Source organism: Asparagus officinalis, chromosome 4, assembly GCF_001876935.1.
Source record: "Asparagus officinalis chromosome 4, Aspof.V1, whole genome shotgun sequence".
Classification (NCBI taxonomy): domain Eukaryota; kingdom Viridiplantae; phylum Streptophyta; class Magnoliopsida; order Asparagales; family Asparagaceae; genus Asparagus; species Asparagus officinalis.
The window spans coordinates 3,463,010-3,478,513 of NC_033797.1; the positions used below are offsets into that span (position 1 = coordinate 3,463,010).

General features: G+C 37.3%; 2 protein-coding genes across 2 annotated transcripts in view; one reads left to right on the top strand and one right to left on the bottom strand.

The window, feature by feature from the left end:
* LOC109836385 (serine/threonine-protein kinase GRIK1-like) overlaps positions 1-11,044 on the top strand; it is an 18,462-nt gene extending 7,418 nt beyond the window's left edge. Inside the window, exons 4-11 of the mRNA XM_020404274.1 lie at positions 3,869-3,943; positions 6,531-6,618; positions 6,720-6,844; positions 7,855-7,950; positions 8,783-8,849; positions 8,959-9,074; positions 9,183-9,261; positions 10,548-11,044. Of these exons, the coding sequence (XP_020259863.1) occupies positions 3,869-3,943; positions 6,531-6,618; positions 6,720-6,844; positions 7,855-7,950; positions 8,783-8,849; positions 8,959-9,074; positions 9,183-9,261; positions 10,548-10,696 (795 nt within the window). The 3' untranslated portion in view covers positions 10,697-11,044. The remainder of the gene's footprint in view (positions 1-3,868; positions 3,944-6,530; positions 6,619-6,719; positions 6,845-7,854; positions 7,951-8,782; positions 8,850-8,958; positions 9,075-9,182; positions 9,262-10,547) is intronic.
* LOC109836257 (3-ketoacyl-CoA synthase 19-like) lies at positions 14,124-15,113 on the bottom strand. Its single transcript, XM_020404119.1, has one exon. The coding sequence runs from the start codon at positions 14,928-14,930 to the stop codon at positions 14,124-14,126; it is 807 nt and encodes a 268-aa protein (XP_020259708.1). The 5' UTR covers positions 14,931-15,113.

Genomic DNA, 15,504 nt, shown 5'->3' on the forward strand with positions numbered 1-15,504 from the left:
CACATAAGCTCACTTACACTCACAAGCTTCTTTGTTTGGTTGATTGCTTACTTCAAATGCTCCATTTCCTCTCCTATTTATAGTTGTTGGATGGAGGGGAGAGAATTTTCTAAAACTAACATTAAAATCCTAACAATCTTGAAAGTTTCTAGAACAAAACTTCTAGAGCAAATGTTCTATAAAAATATATTACTTGGTAAATGCTCTAGAGCTTACGATTCCAGAAAGTTATTGATGAACTTTTAACATAGCACTGACTTAGAAACAATTAGATAAATTATTCGTACCAAGTGTTGTTCTAAGCATATCATTGTTTATCCATTCCTTGTTGTCCTGTGCTAACTTGAGTTGATTGTGCTCATGTACCACCGTGAAAAAAAGTTAATATATAAAATAAAAATTATTACAAAGTTTTCTTTAATAAAATTTAATTATCAGGTATGTTTTTAGCTCCTTACGGGGATTGATTTGCGGTAGCGCCATTGAAAGAGGAATATCAGCTACTATTTGGTTGTAGTAATATAACCTAGTGTTAGTATTCCAACGTTGCTATTTGTTGCTATTCTAACATTGCGAATTGCAAGCCTAGCGTCAATATCCATGCAATCAAGATCTATATTATCAAAACGTAGATCAACATCAATATGGTTAGATCCAGTGACATCCATTTGAGAAGTGTTTTTTCTTCTTTGGCTCCCTCTAGTTCAGCAATAGGGATTTTTTATAACCGGCGGTCTGTAGAATAATGAATGATGAGTTATGACCCGATAAGTATCTGGTTGAATTAATCCCCTAGTTTAATTTATATCTCGTGAACTTATGATGGCGAGTCCGACATTATCATGTCAGCGGCAATATGCAGTCGCTATTTAGATTGGGTAGATCAAGGTTTTAAATGTCGGCCGACATGTCCGACATGTCAGCCGACATATCGGTTTGAGGGCTTGACTGACACTACATGAACGTTTTCAACTCGTATGTCGGTTTTCAGGGTCAAATCAAAAATATCAGGGTCATATCAGGCATATCGGCCTATTTTTAGCTTTAAAAAATCGGTCAATATGGTATTATTTTTAAGATCTGTTTTTTGTTATCGGGTTTGGGTTTAGTGATAAATACCCAAACCTATTTGACCCGTTCTCATGTTTAAGGGTTTCTTATGAACCCGATAGAAAAAATTTATGAACCCAAATCCATATATTATTTACTTTTTTATATGTTTAGTTTATAGAATTTATAAAGTATGCTTATATTGAATTGATGAATACTTAGATTACATTTAGGACATGATATTATACATATGCGTACTATCCGATATGACAATCCAATATTTAGTCAATGTTCCTCGATATATCCCTGATTTTCGCTAGCCGACATGGATTTCAGCCATCCGACATGAACCTGACATCCGACATTTAAAACCTTGGGGTAGATGATATTGATAATAAAACGAGTAAAAAAAGTTAGTACTTATCCTACTTAGTATTAGTTTTGTCATTTAGTGGTAGTATTAAAATAATATAGTTAACATTATTCTTAAGTAAACCCATGTCACAATCATGACTTACCTTGCGTTTTGTAGGGGGATTGAGGAAGGGTGGGGAGATGAGGTGAATAGTTAGTTAAAATGCTTATTACCTTTTTTTATTTAAAAATATTTGCTGTTCAAAGAAATACGGAAAGGTGTAAAGAACATTTGAAACATCACTTTTGCCTCTCCTACGTTACTCACTATCTCCCAATTTGAGGGGATAGTGAATAATAATCATTTTGTTTTTGTTCTATCTTTCCCAAAACCATAAAATAAAATGCAACTTATAATTTTGTCCCCAGCTCCTCATTTCCCTTCCTTTCCCTCCCCGAATCCCTTACGAAACTATACATTCGGAAACAAAACACCCTCAAACTAAAAAAATACTAATCAATCCATTTAGTTGAATCATCCAATTACCATGCCTCTCTACTTGCCACTAATTAGACGGAAGAAAAAAATTCCTAAAGCGAGCCTTCTATAGAACATCATATATAGAGATATAGAACGAAGAAATTTTCACATAACTTGATATGCATATCATTATCTGCCATGAGATACAGAACGAGGAAATTTTCGCATAACTTGATATGCATATCACTGTCTGCCACCCGTGTAGTTGCTGTTGTCTCTTAATATCGATTATATTTATAACAATTACACTGATAGTTGTATTGATTGATGTATTGGCTACATTGGTACGTGATAGTGACATCCATGGAATTAAGATCTATAATATCGAAGTCTAGATAGCAACATAGTTAGATCTAATGACATCCATTTGAAACGTGTTTTTTCCTTATTTTTCTACTCCCACTAGTTCAGCAATAGAGTTTTTATAACTGGTGGGTGACAATGTAATGTATGGGGAGTTATGACTCGAATAATATATGGTTGAATTGACCACCAGCTTAATTCATACATTGTGAACTTATGATGGTGGGCCCAACATTATCGTGTCAGTGACAATATATGATCTTTATTGAGATTAGGTAGATGGTATTGATGATGCAAGGGATAACAAAAGTTAATATATATTCTATCTAGTTTCATTTGTTCATTTAGTGGTAGTATAAAAATCATATGGTTAACATTAGTCTTTAGTAAATCTATGCCACAGTCATGACTTAGGAAACAAAATACCGTCAAAACAAAAAATTACTAATCAACCCATTTAGTTGAATCATCCAATTGATGGGCTTCTAGAGATCTCTCTACTTGCTGCTAATTAGATGGAAGAAAAAAAAAAAAATCCTTAAGCGAGCCTCCTATAGAAAATCATATGGAAGATCGAGAATGAGGACATCTAAGCTTATCACAAATCTTATTATGCATATCACTATCTGCCACCAATGCAGTTACTATTGTCTCTCGATATCGTTTATATTGATAGCACTTAAACTGATAGTTGTACTGATGAATATGGTGACTATTGATACTTGATAGCGTGTGTATGTGTGTCTGTATGTGTGCGTGCGCGCGTGCGTGTGTATATATATGGTTAGATCCAATAACTTCCATTTGAAAAGTGTTTTTTCTTCTTCTTTTCTGCTCCTAGTTCAGCTATGGGGTTTTTAATAGTTCATAGGGAGTAGGGTAATGAATGACGAGTTATGATTCGAATAATATCTAATTGAATTGACTTGACAATATGTAGTCAAGATAGATGGTTTGATAATACAATGAGTAACCAAAATTTAAAGAAAGACGAGGCTGCTAATTTTGCTAGAGGGTTTTACAATGTAGACCCTATAGTTTAAAAAAGTACTATATACTAATACCTATTATTGTTTTGGCTATCCCGGGAAGCCAGGGCCTTATTGGACCTTTTATATGGCTTCGCTCTTGGTAGTTTGGTTACCACATCTAGGAGTTCACATTTTGGCGTCTAGAACTTCACTTACATTACGATAGAAGTATGTTTGCACTCTTATTATGCATCAGATGTTTAATATATTTCCTTATGTATCGCTACTTCATGATGTCATTTTGTTAATGTTACTTCTGGCTTGGCGGTTTCTTTTGCCAGTGATAATACGTTAGGGGCTTCTTTGGTTATACACTAAAAGACAGGGTAAGAAATGAGTGCATTTTCATAGGAGATTATAGATTCCTCTTATTGAAGAGAGAAAATCATCTAAGGTTGTTTGGTCATATACAACAGAGACCACTAAATATACTAGATAGGAGAACGTTATCTTGAAATGTTGTAAAATTAGTAGCAAACTCTTTGGGTGAACATTATCTTGAAAATTTTCCCGGTGGTGTTTGAATTTTGATCAGTAAGTACTGATCAGATCTGTGGTTCATGCTACTAAGTTTGTTACTTTAGTGCAGGCATTTTACAAGTCTCGTTTGTCGAAGGTTCATGTTACATCTTTTGAAACAGCAATGACAGATGTCCGTAGAGAGGTAAGAACTACTCAACTTCTCTATTCTTATTTGTTTGTGAATACCTGTAGATTTTTCAGCATTGTTGTTGATTTGCTTTTGTCACCTGTACAAGTCAGCACTCTTGTGACTCTTTATGTTGTAGATTTGGTAAATATATGCTTTTAAGCTATAACACAACAGTAATCTAGATTTTGTAAAAACACAAGGCATTAGCTAATATTCTCACAGTAGTTCTACTTTAATGGGAATACTTATCCCCTCAGAACCACCTGGAGGTGATTCTTGACCTTCAATGGGTTGGGTAAAATGTCAGATTTGCCCCCCTACCCAACCCATTCAAGGTTGGGAACCACCCGTTCGCATGCGGATTGTTCCAAGGGAATAAGTACGCCGTCGAATGTCAATGCTCAAAACATTTTAACCTTTCTTGATTTTTTTTTCTAGAAATTCGTTATGTGCCTGCAAAATTGGTAACAAACAACTATATGGGAAGCAATTAACTTCCCTGTAGTTGGAAAGAGGAGCCAGAGGAACTGTGAGCAAAGGTTTAAGTGGAAATCCAATTTGTAAAGCATAATCTATCTCTATAGAACCCATTGATAATTAGCTGCATTTTAATGGAAAAGGCTTGCATGCTTGGGCACCAACACCAGGTACCATTATTTATTTTGATTTCTACATACATGCACTTGGAGCATTGATTTAGATTTGGGGAAAAAGAATGAAGCGGATAATTGACCTTGCCACTTAAACGGCTGCCTAACCCCTAGGTTTCTGATAGGTTACTGCATCTACTCAATCTCCTTTTTTCTTTAAATAGCATTTAATGCCGATACTTTAAAACATGGATATTGTAGGGATTTAATCTAAGAAGACCTTAAAAAGACAAGTTCTGCATGCAATAGCCTATCAAGCGGTATCGATATGTAAGCTAAAAATTGATCCAGACAATTCTAAGGACAATTTCTCGGGTTCATGGTATTTAGCGAAAACATCAGTGATTTTCTTATGGAAGGTATTGGCTAGAATGTTTGATATGAACAATAATAGAGTGGATAAAGAATATTTTCTTGTCCAAGAGAAAACAAGGTTAACAGGGAGAAAGCTGGTTTCATGACAAATTACTTTACTCTCCAAGATCGAAGATGTTTTGTCATTGAGGTCATTGTAGTCATCAGTTTGGAGATGACAAGACATTGTGAGATAAAGATTGATTGAGACATAGAAATCAACAATTTTGTCAAGATGAAAAGAGTTCATTGAGAGGAAGGGAGAAGGTTATACACTTTTACTACAGGTCTTCTCCGGTTCGTCACGTGATGGGAGCATAGAGAATCTCTTAGAACAACCGAATGGATTTTGAGTGTTTTTGTTTTGAATTTGGAAATCTAAAGTTATCGCCTAACTATACAAATTCTGAGCATTTAAGTTAAAATAGGTTTGGTCTTATGGTAGGGATTTCAAGCGCAGTTTGATACTCAACAAAGTAGAGAGGGGGATGATAACTGTTGAAGAGGAAAGAGGAGGAAATCCTTGGAGGGTGAGATTAGTCAACAATAATTGACTTGGATAAATTTTAAGGATTTATCTCGTATATGCATGCGTATGCATATGCATATGTATATATGTATATGGCCGAACATTAGGAGTTTAGGACTATAGGACTAAGATTTGGATTTTGTTCTCCTTAGTATAAATTCCAGTCCTAGACTACTACTAACACCCAAAATCCAAATCCAAATCCAAATCCTAATTCCAATCTAGTTATGCTCCAAGTACAAATCCAAAACCTAGTCCAAATCTAATGACACAACAATACTGAAACCCTAGAAATAACCCTAACTCCTAAAACAATTTGTGCTGACTTGTGCAATATTTGTGCCGCTCTCTATTTTAGGATTTGATAGCAATATAGCATCACACACACACACACACACACACACACACTGTGTGTGTGTGGTTTTCAACATATTAGGCCCAGGAATTCTGAAAATTTTAATAATGAACAAAAATTATAATTAGATATGTTTCTGTGCTTTACATTTTATTTATAACCTCTTTGAGGTACAGGTTAATCATGACACCATAATTAATATCATAAATATGTTGCTCAAGAAGTTAGATGCTGGGGTTAGGCTTTCCAAATATTGTCTGAATCTGTGGTCCATTATTCCTTCTGTGGCCCATTGTTCCTTCTGTGGCTTGATGGGATCTTTGTTTGTCTTTAATATTTAAGGTGTCTAGTAATTACACTATAGTAGTTTGAGAGAAGCATCTAGCATTGCAGTGGTTGCACTATGTCAGTTATAGTCCATGAAAAGAGTTTCTTACCACATAGTTAAATAGAACTCCAATGATGAGACGAAGATTTCTTGATTGCAGATTGTGTAACTCTATCTATTCAAGGATATGTTTTCCATTTACCAGCCTCTGATTGCCTTGGTTTTATGTGCTTACAAGTTTTTGTTGAGGAAAAGAACAAGTATACTGTTATTTGCTTCATTTATTTTAGTTGCCTACATTAGTTTTTATTGTAATTTTCCTACATTAATTTGCTCTTGGAGCATTTTATTGAAGAGTTTAGTGACTTTACCATCTTTCTCAGGTTTCCATCATGAAATTATTAGAGCATCCAAATTTAGTAAATCTTGTTGAGGTGATTGATGATTCAGAATCAGATCGTTTTTATATGGGTAAAATTATTATGCAATTCCAGTGTTCTTTGTATATCCCTGGACTCGGCCTGAATTCTTTTGGAAATTTGTGATTTAACAATAATGCTTTCTGTTTGTAGTTTTAGAATATGTGGAGGGCAAGTGGATTTGTGATGCCTCAGGAACGTGTGGAGGGATAGGAGAAACCACTGCTAGAAAATACCTGCGGGACATAATTGCTGGGTTAATGTATCTACATTCTCATGTGAGTTATCAGCATAAAGTTCTTAGCAATTTTTCACAAGCGTATTTTTTCCCCTGGTTTGATTTGAGATTTCTGTGGGCTTTAGATTCCTATTGATCATAATGATTCTATGAACTTTGACAAAGCAGGTAATCTTCTAGCACGTGTTCTGTTTTGTCTGTGCTAGAGTAGTACTCCTTATACTTTGAAGATGTGGCATACCTAAGTTATGTTTTCATGGTAAAATCATGAAAAATGATGCTGGTCTAATTGCGGATAGCCTGAAAATCTTTTGAAACCAAGAGTTCTCTCTTCTTTTTTCTATATTGTTACTCTTTTTCTGGTTGATGGGTGCAGTAACTGTGAGTGACTAATGAATTTGACTTTTGAATTGCGAATGACATCAGTTATATATAACAATTCTAATTTCTAAATTATTAATTTACTGCAATAGCATGACATGAAGGGTTTGAGTGACTTGCTGGGAGTTAAGGGGCATTGAACAGTAGCATCTGACTGCAGGAGAAATGGAAACTGCAGTTCTCTGTCTTGAGTTGTCACAAACATCTAGTTCAATTTTAAAACCTGCTCTTAACCTATATGAAGACCAGCTAGTTGATTATGAAGCATATGTGAAGCTAATTACTCTAGAAACAAGGCTGAATCTTTATACTCTAAAGTTACGCTATCGAATATTATGATTTATTTATTTAACGATTTTAGTGTTTCCGGAGTAAATTTTTGTTAATTGCTTTAAGCCTATTGTATTTCTTTTTTAAGCCATTACATGTCTCTTGCTTATCTCTGCTCGCGCCTAGCTTAACATTGCGCTATGTCAATTGCGAAGAATACACATTTTTGGGTTTGAAATTCGAAAAAGAATAGCACATGCTAAAACAGTTATGCTAGTGATATATCACTGGAGTTCATTGCTACCTTATAGCTTTCTGCTAGCAACTTTTTAGACATTCGGAGAAGGGAGTTTTACAAGCTTTTGATTTGCATAACAAATTTTATTGTCTTGTTGGCAGGACATTGTGCACGGAGATATTAAACCTGAAAACCTGTTGGTAACAGGAACTGGTTCTGTTAAGATTGGTGATTTTAGTGTTAGCCAAGCTCTTGAGGTAAGTTTACCGTTTTGATTTTCTCAGTGATATTGACCATTGTTTTGGTGTTTATATGTCGTACTTCTGGTTTAATTGTCCCTTCCTCTTCCCTATGGCTTGCACCATTGCAACTACTTATCTTGATTTGCAAATGTTTGACATGTTTATTGACTTGTAATGTATGCGTAATCAACAAATGAGATGCATTTTTTAAAAGAATTCGTGGGATATACAAAGTCGTACGAACTATCTATTGAATCAAATTTATGGATTGTACAATGCATCATAAAAGGGAAGGGGGATGCACAAATGGAATATTTGTCATTTTTGAAATGTATTCCTGTTTGTAAGTGAGGTCTAATCTTCTACATAGTTAACTATTGATTGAAAGTCTTAAAGGATGAGATAATATGGTTGTCTTGGTCCAGAAATGGCTTATGGCAGGATCTACCAAAGATATTCTAGTGGATTTGAAAAGAAATAGTTGTTATATCTAGTTGATTAAGGATATAGTTAATAGAATTGCATTAAGATGGCAACATTTAGAGGAGATATATCCATTCTCTGTCACAGTCATCCCATTTGTTGATGTCATATTCTTAAAATTTTCTGCTAGGCATATTTAGGACGAGGTTTATGTGCTACTTACAACTAAAGGGAGTAGAGAAGAAATAAATTGTAGATTTAGAATAAGAAAGAAGGGAAAATAGACTAAACCAGTCCCTTGGCATAGTGGATTAGAGAAGTTGACTAAGCTTACCTGATTTATAGTAAAGGCTTCACTTGTTTTGTTCTTGATTTATGATATTTTGGCTACTTAGCCTCCAAACTTTTATTTACTTTCATGCAGGATGACGATGAGGATATCTGGAGGTCTCCAGGAACTCCAGTTTTTACTGCACCCGAATGTTGTTTAGGTAATATTTTCATTGCCAAGCCATAAGTTTCCAGAGAACTAATTAATTTATGCATGTTTTAGTTTCAGTTTTCACCAATTGATCCATATGTTAAAAACCTCTTTACCAGGTTTTAGTTATAACGGTAAAGCTGCGGATGCATGGGCTCTGGGCATTACATTGTACTGCATGATACTTGGTAAGTGCCCATTTATTGGGGAAAGTCTGCAAGATACTTATGACAAGGTACTTCCTAGCTTAAGCTCCTTAATTTTTTATTATATCACCACCGCTAGTTTAGATATCTTATTGCACTGTCTTAATTTTGTCCCCTCAACATTACTGTGTTTTCAGATAGTTAACCGTCCATTATGTATTCCTGAAGAGCTTGATCCTGAGCTCAAAGACTTGCTCGAGAGACTACTTTCGAAAGGTCAGTTTCATGATTCTAGACTCAGAACATTTTTTAACTTTCCTTTTTTCCATCATCGGATCTAAGAATCCTGATAAAACAAAATGTGGGAAATGCTTAACAAAATTCTGACCGGGGTACCACTGGAGTAATAGCATTGGCCTACATACAGCCAAAAAATGGCAGGCTACATAATCCAAGATTTTACCCAGACCATCTCCATGCTTTATTTCATTCCTCAGAAACCAGAAAGACCATTTCCATGTCATGAAGACTGACACTTGATGTGGCACGGCTTTGGTTAGGAAAAGGAAGCTGACATGTGTTGATGTGGTTTCTGGTGTGAGCACATCAGTGGATACTGCCTGACAATTGACATAGACACTAGACCCTCACCAGAGTCTCCAATCTCAAACTGAGTCGACGTAACATAGAGCCTGACTGCTCAAAGTTTCAAAACAACTGAACTGTATGAACTTAGCCCATTATCCAAGTATTCAGTTCTACCTTTCCCCCCTCCTGGAGCGAAGATGGTAGACTGATATTGGACATGAGACCTTACATAACCTAACCTCTCACTCTACGACTGAGCCACGCTTGCAGTGCCGCTATGTTAACCTTTGTACCTGTACTACATCTAGCTGATCTGTGTTGTCTTGTCATTTTAACTCTTCTTACTCAGCTTGACTCAACTTCTCTGAGTTCTATTTCATGTGCTTAGACAATAATAGCAAAACTCCATTTTATACAAAAGATCATTGGTTTGATGTCAATTCTTGTGTGAAAAGTAATTTAAACCCATTTTGAACAATTGTTATTTTTGTTTTTTATTGTTCTTGTTGAAAAAAAAATTAGTATCACCATCAATAAATTGTTAATATTATGCTTTTAACAATTTTTAAAGTTCAGTTGTGACATAGTCATTGATTAGACCTATTTATCCATGAAATGATCTACAATAAGCTAAATAAATACAAAAAATTGTTTCTTATTTATCAATATAGGATAATACATTTGTGTGGATATGTATATAAAGATACATTTGGGTTATAACAATTTTTTTTTTCATTCATATTATCAAACGATATTGTTTTAAATATGCATCTCCATTCAACCCATTTTGACATCATCTGTTTTTTTGTAATATTTCTTTTAATACATGTATTTTGTTTTGTTAAATGAAAATAATTTGTATTTTGTTTTTTTTGTTATGTTCCATTTTGCGTACTATGATCTAAATGTAGAAATTTAAACTTCTGCTGATTAAAGAATTTGTAACATCCTTTTAAACATTTCTTGTAATGCAGATCCTAGGCACAGGCTGACATTAGATGCTGCAGCCGAGCATCCTTGGGTGGTTCGGGTGGATGGGCCAATTCCTCGGTCATTATGCAGATGTAAAAATACTACCATGGAGGAGGAGGACAATTCCTCGGATGCCGAAGGAGAGTGCTGATTGCACCTGATATAACAACAGTTTCTCATTGTAATCGCCCTCCAGCGATCAATCTGAGAGTGATTTTGGCATTGGTGATTTTTAACCCTGATGTAGTATAGACTGAGCGTGACAGGGATCAAATCCCAATCTTTGTGGGTTTTCTTTGGCATGCCCAACTACTTGTGTTAATGTTGTTGATTTATTTATATTGCCATTTTTGTAGGAGGTATGTTGCTTCTTCCTCTTCATTTGAATCTGCTATTGGAAATTTGGAATGGATGGAAAAATATGATGTAGCAGCAGCCAGACTATGGCAGCGCTTTAATGGTTTCATTTGGAACAATACACAGAATTCTGTTAAAGAAACTAATTCTCCGGATTAGGTAATTGTCAATATTTAGGGCATGTTTGTTTGCACAGAAGTAATTATGAAGTAGCTGAAGTAAAAGAAGTAGAGGCTACTTTTGCTACTTCCAAGTAAAAAAGTGTGTTTGGTTCTCTGAAAAACTTACTTCCAATACTTCTCTAAATGTTTTTGTGGCGCCTACGTATCATCCTTATTTTTAAAATATTTTTCCAATTCTCAATACTCAGAAGTTGTTCGGAAGTAGTTGAAATGCATATTAATTATGACATAAATAAATTTTTTTATTAATATTTCCTTTATTAGTTACTTCTAACAATTTTTCATTGATAAAATTACTTCTTAATAATATTTTCAAATGTTATCCAAACAAAAAAAGTAAATGAAGAGGAAGAAGTTCTACTTTCATTATTTCTAAAAATATATGAAACAAACAAAAAAAATACTATTTTCACTACTTCTTACTTCATAGCTTTAAAAGTTACTTCTATAACCTACTTTTTATTTTTAATACTTTCATTATCCAAACTGGCCCTTAATGTAGGCTTTGTTTATTTTTATGTATGTTAAGGTTTAGTTATCTTCGTTAGGTTGAACCTGGACCATATTTTTATAGATCCACAGTTAATTGGCAAGTTTTACGTGATCCGTGGGTAGCTTCACCTAAAATGCATTCATAGTAATTGCAAGGAGGTCACAATTCCTTGATGTGTCACCAACCAGAGAAGATAAAATTTTCTTTGATACTAAAATAGATAAATAATTAATACGAAGAGGCTTAATTTTGAAATCTTAGATATAAAACATCCTGAAGCCTTTTCTGGTTTCTGGTTACAGAACTACTAGAAATTGAGAATCTAGTTGGAGATAATCAAATTTTAAATTTTACAGGAGTGAATTATTTTACCCAGATGCCTAGTGTGGACCTTGAGATGATGGGTATAAATTGCTCCATTAGGCCAAATGAGGCGAGGGCCAAATAAACAATTTCAGTTACATTTCACCGAGTAAGTAAATAACTAACTGTTCATGCGGTACCCCACTCCCTACCATTAATTGATGCCCATCAAAGGTCACCGCCAAGAACATGAATGTTTGTAGTGAGGCCATTATAACGGGGGTCCCTCTCTACTAAAAAAGAAGCTTTGCTTTATTTATGACGGAAAGCAACCACTGCAATTAGGGGTGCATTCGGTCCGGATACGGCTAGTATATGATGCTCAGCATATTCATATCTGTTTATCCATCTTGGATACGGATACAGATATACCACGGTAAAAAAAAATTCATAATCATATCCGTTAAAACCGGACAAAAAAAAGTAGATGGTATTGAGAAAAATATAGTTCATGTGATGCAAAAGAGTTCGTTAATATGTCCATTATAACTGAAAAATTAAGATTAGACATCTTGATCATCAAAATTACCACAAATCCATAATCTAAGAATTAAAACTATCGTAAGAGGATGATTAATATGTATTCGGATATTTCGGATACGGACTCAAATATTTCACTACAAAACCATATCCTATCGGTTATAGATTTGAATAACCATATCCGTATCCTAACGGATACAGTTACGGATAATTCCTCGTATATGGATACAGTTTAGCACCCCTAACTGCAATTGTACCGCCTCAAATAACCCCTTCATCACCACAAAAAAATATGTTCTTTTTTGAATACAAAGATGAACTAAATATGGATAAAACATAATCTTTTTAGAAAAGGATTTGTCCCAACTCCTACTTCTCATTCTTTTTATTATTCTGCTCCGTTGTTCCTACTACTGCATCCTGAGATCGATGACTAACTAACCCTTCAAATTCAACTCAACGCAAGTCAAGATCTACAATCAATAGAGATTTGATATCGTACTCCACTTGTCTGGACGCAGTTATTCATCGTAAATAGTAGGTACTTTCAAAGCAAAAGAATTGAAACATTGGGGGGAGTACCATACGCTACTACGAAGTATGAACCCTTCCCATTCTCTGAAAGAAAAATAAATTAACGAGGAATGAATCCTTCGTAACGCATAAAGCCACACGACTTGAATGCTCATTATAAATATATATATGATCAATGCGAAAACTATACGCTCTTTCTCCACAACTCTTAGCTATTCATCGTAGAGAAATGATAGAGGCACACGCACACTTTCGGTCACACCCCCTCTCTATCTACAGTGTAGGGGCTCACTTGAGATTTTTTTAAAAAAATCTCAAGTGGGGCCTCCTGCACTGTAGGTAGAGACGGAGGTGTGTCCGGAGGTGTGCTCGAGGGTGTGCCTGTAGTGCCTCCCTTTATCATAAGCATCGGGTACTCTCAAGCAAAGTATATAGTTAAAAATATAATCACCAAATGCTAACTATCATTAATCCTTCATCAGGGAGCGAAAACACGCAAGCACACACACATCACTCCTCATTGACCCATCCGTACTTCTCCATGAAAGGATTAGTTAGGGTTTTAGGAGGATACTCCCCAATACAATCCCCCCAAACCCCAGCATCACCCTCCAAATCCTTCACGACCACCCACAAGCAACTGTTACACTTGAACCCCGCCCCAAAACTTATCATCAAAACCCCCTCCCCCTTCCTCAGCCTCCTCTTGCCCTCCATGCACCAGCACGTACACACGCTGGCTGCCGACGTGTTCCCGAACCGGTTGACAGCGTCTCCTCCGCGGCTCGAGGTCGCTCTCCGTCAGCCCGAGGCTCCTCCCCACCCTTCGATCACCGCCGCCCCCCCGGTTGCACGCAAGAAATGCTCGACGACCCCGGCCTTTCAGGTCGACACCGCACCCACCGCGCGCCTTCTCGCGGCGGCGCATCTCTAAACACGATACCTGGACCAGTTCTCACAGCGGCACGACTCTTCGGCACGCAGGACCCTCAAGTTCTCGTGGCAGAAGCCGCGGCGGCCGCCTTCGGCAGGTCCATTGCCCTCAGGTAAAACCCGCCAGCGCCCCTCGTCGTCCTCCGGTTGGGACGGGCGCAGTTGTTGGGCTTCGTCGCTATGCCTCGAGATGCGGTGCGGACGAGGCTGCGGCGAGCTTGAACTTCGCGAGACTTTCAGCTTCGGACGGTGTGGAGAGTAGAGATCGCCGCAGCGCCGACCTGAACAAGCAGTTCCGGCTGCATGGACCTGTGATTCCCCGAGTACCAGTTGGGCGCGATCGACTCGGACGTGACGACTACAGCCAGCTTGTTTTTGTAACATTTGAACAGGTTTTGTACCAAGTCCAGGGATATTAAACTGGCGCTGCACCCCATCCCGGCTAAGTTGAAGACTTTGGTATCCTCCCTCATTTTGTACCGGTTTATAATCCTCGAAGACAGCGAGGGAGACGGGGAGAACATGGACACGTTGACGACCAACACGTCGACTTCGGACGGACGAACCTCGGTCTTCCGAAAGAGGGAGTCGAGGGTGGGGTCGAAGCACTCGTCCATCTCGGTCAGGGAGTCGGAGAGGGCCGGGGACGTTTCGTCGCCGACGATGATGTTGCGTGGCCCGTAGGTGTTCTCGCCGAGGCCGGAGCTGACTATGACCTTCAGGAGGAAGCGGTAGTCGGGCACGCCGAGGAGTTTGTTGCGCCGGACGATCTCGCCGCAGAGATCGGTGGGGAGTTTGAAGCAGACGTAGTCTATGAGGTAGCATTGCTTGTGTTTGTTTCGGTCGTGGATGTTTCTGAGGAGGGTGAGTAGGAAAACAACCGAGAGGAGAATGAAGAGGGAGAGCAGTGCTAGCTCCATTAATTGTTTGATGAGTTTTTTTTTTTGTGAGGGGGGAGAGGAGAGGAGAGGAGGGGGGGATTTAAGGTGGGGTTTTACGTGGGGATTCTCAACTACTTTTGCTGCGAGTATTGCATTGCGCATAGTTTTGTGTGTGTGGGGGAGTATGATGGTTGATTTATTGGGATGAAATTGTGAGTAGGGATTGGCTTTTTGTAGGAGGGAGTATTGGTTGCTTTTTGGATGATTGATTTGTGGGATGTCATGAATTTTTTTTCCTTGGGGTTGGGGGGTAATAAGCTTGATTTTTTGGTAGAAAAAAAAGGAAAAATGATACATGCACAACCTCGGGCAGACCTCCGGCCACCCCCTAGCTACAGTGCAGGGGGGCCCATTTGTGTTTTTTTTTAAAAAATCTCAAGTGAGCCCTCCTGCACTGTAGCTAGAGGGGGGAGGGGGTGATCGGAGGTGTGCCCGATGGTGTGCCTGTGACGCCTAAAAAAAATAGTTGGATGATGGAATTTTGAGATTTTGGAAGAGAAAGCATAGGACGGTCTTAGTTCTTTGTAGTGTATCAGAAAATGTCTGTTTTTGAATCAGAGTACATTAATTTTTAAGTTTATGAGTATGAAAAGACGTCTATTGATGTGTCTTTTAACACAATGGGCTGAGAATTTGCGAACTTGTGTGCCATTTTGATGCAATATATGAAAATCTT

Bases quoted from the DNA above. Each gene is read 5' to 3' on its own strand.
- LOC109836257 (XM_020404119.1), bottom strand. From the start codon at position 14,930: ATGCGCAATGCAATACTCGCAGCAAAAGTAGTTGAGAATCCCCACGTA.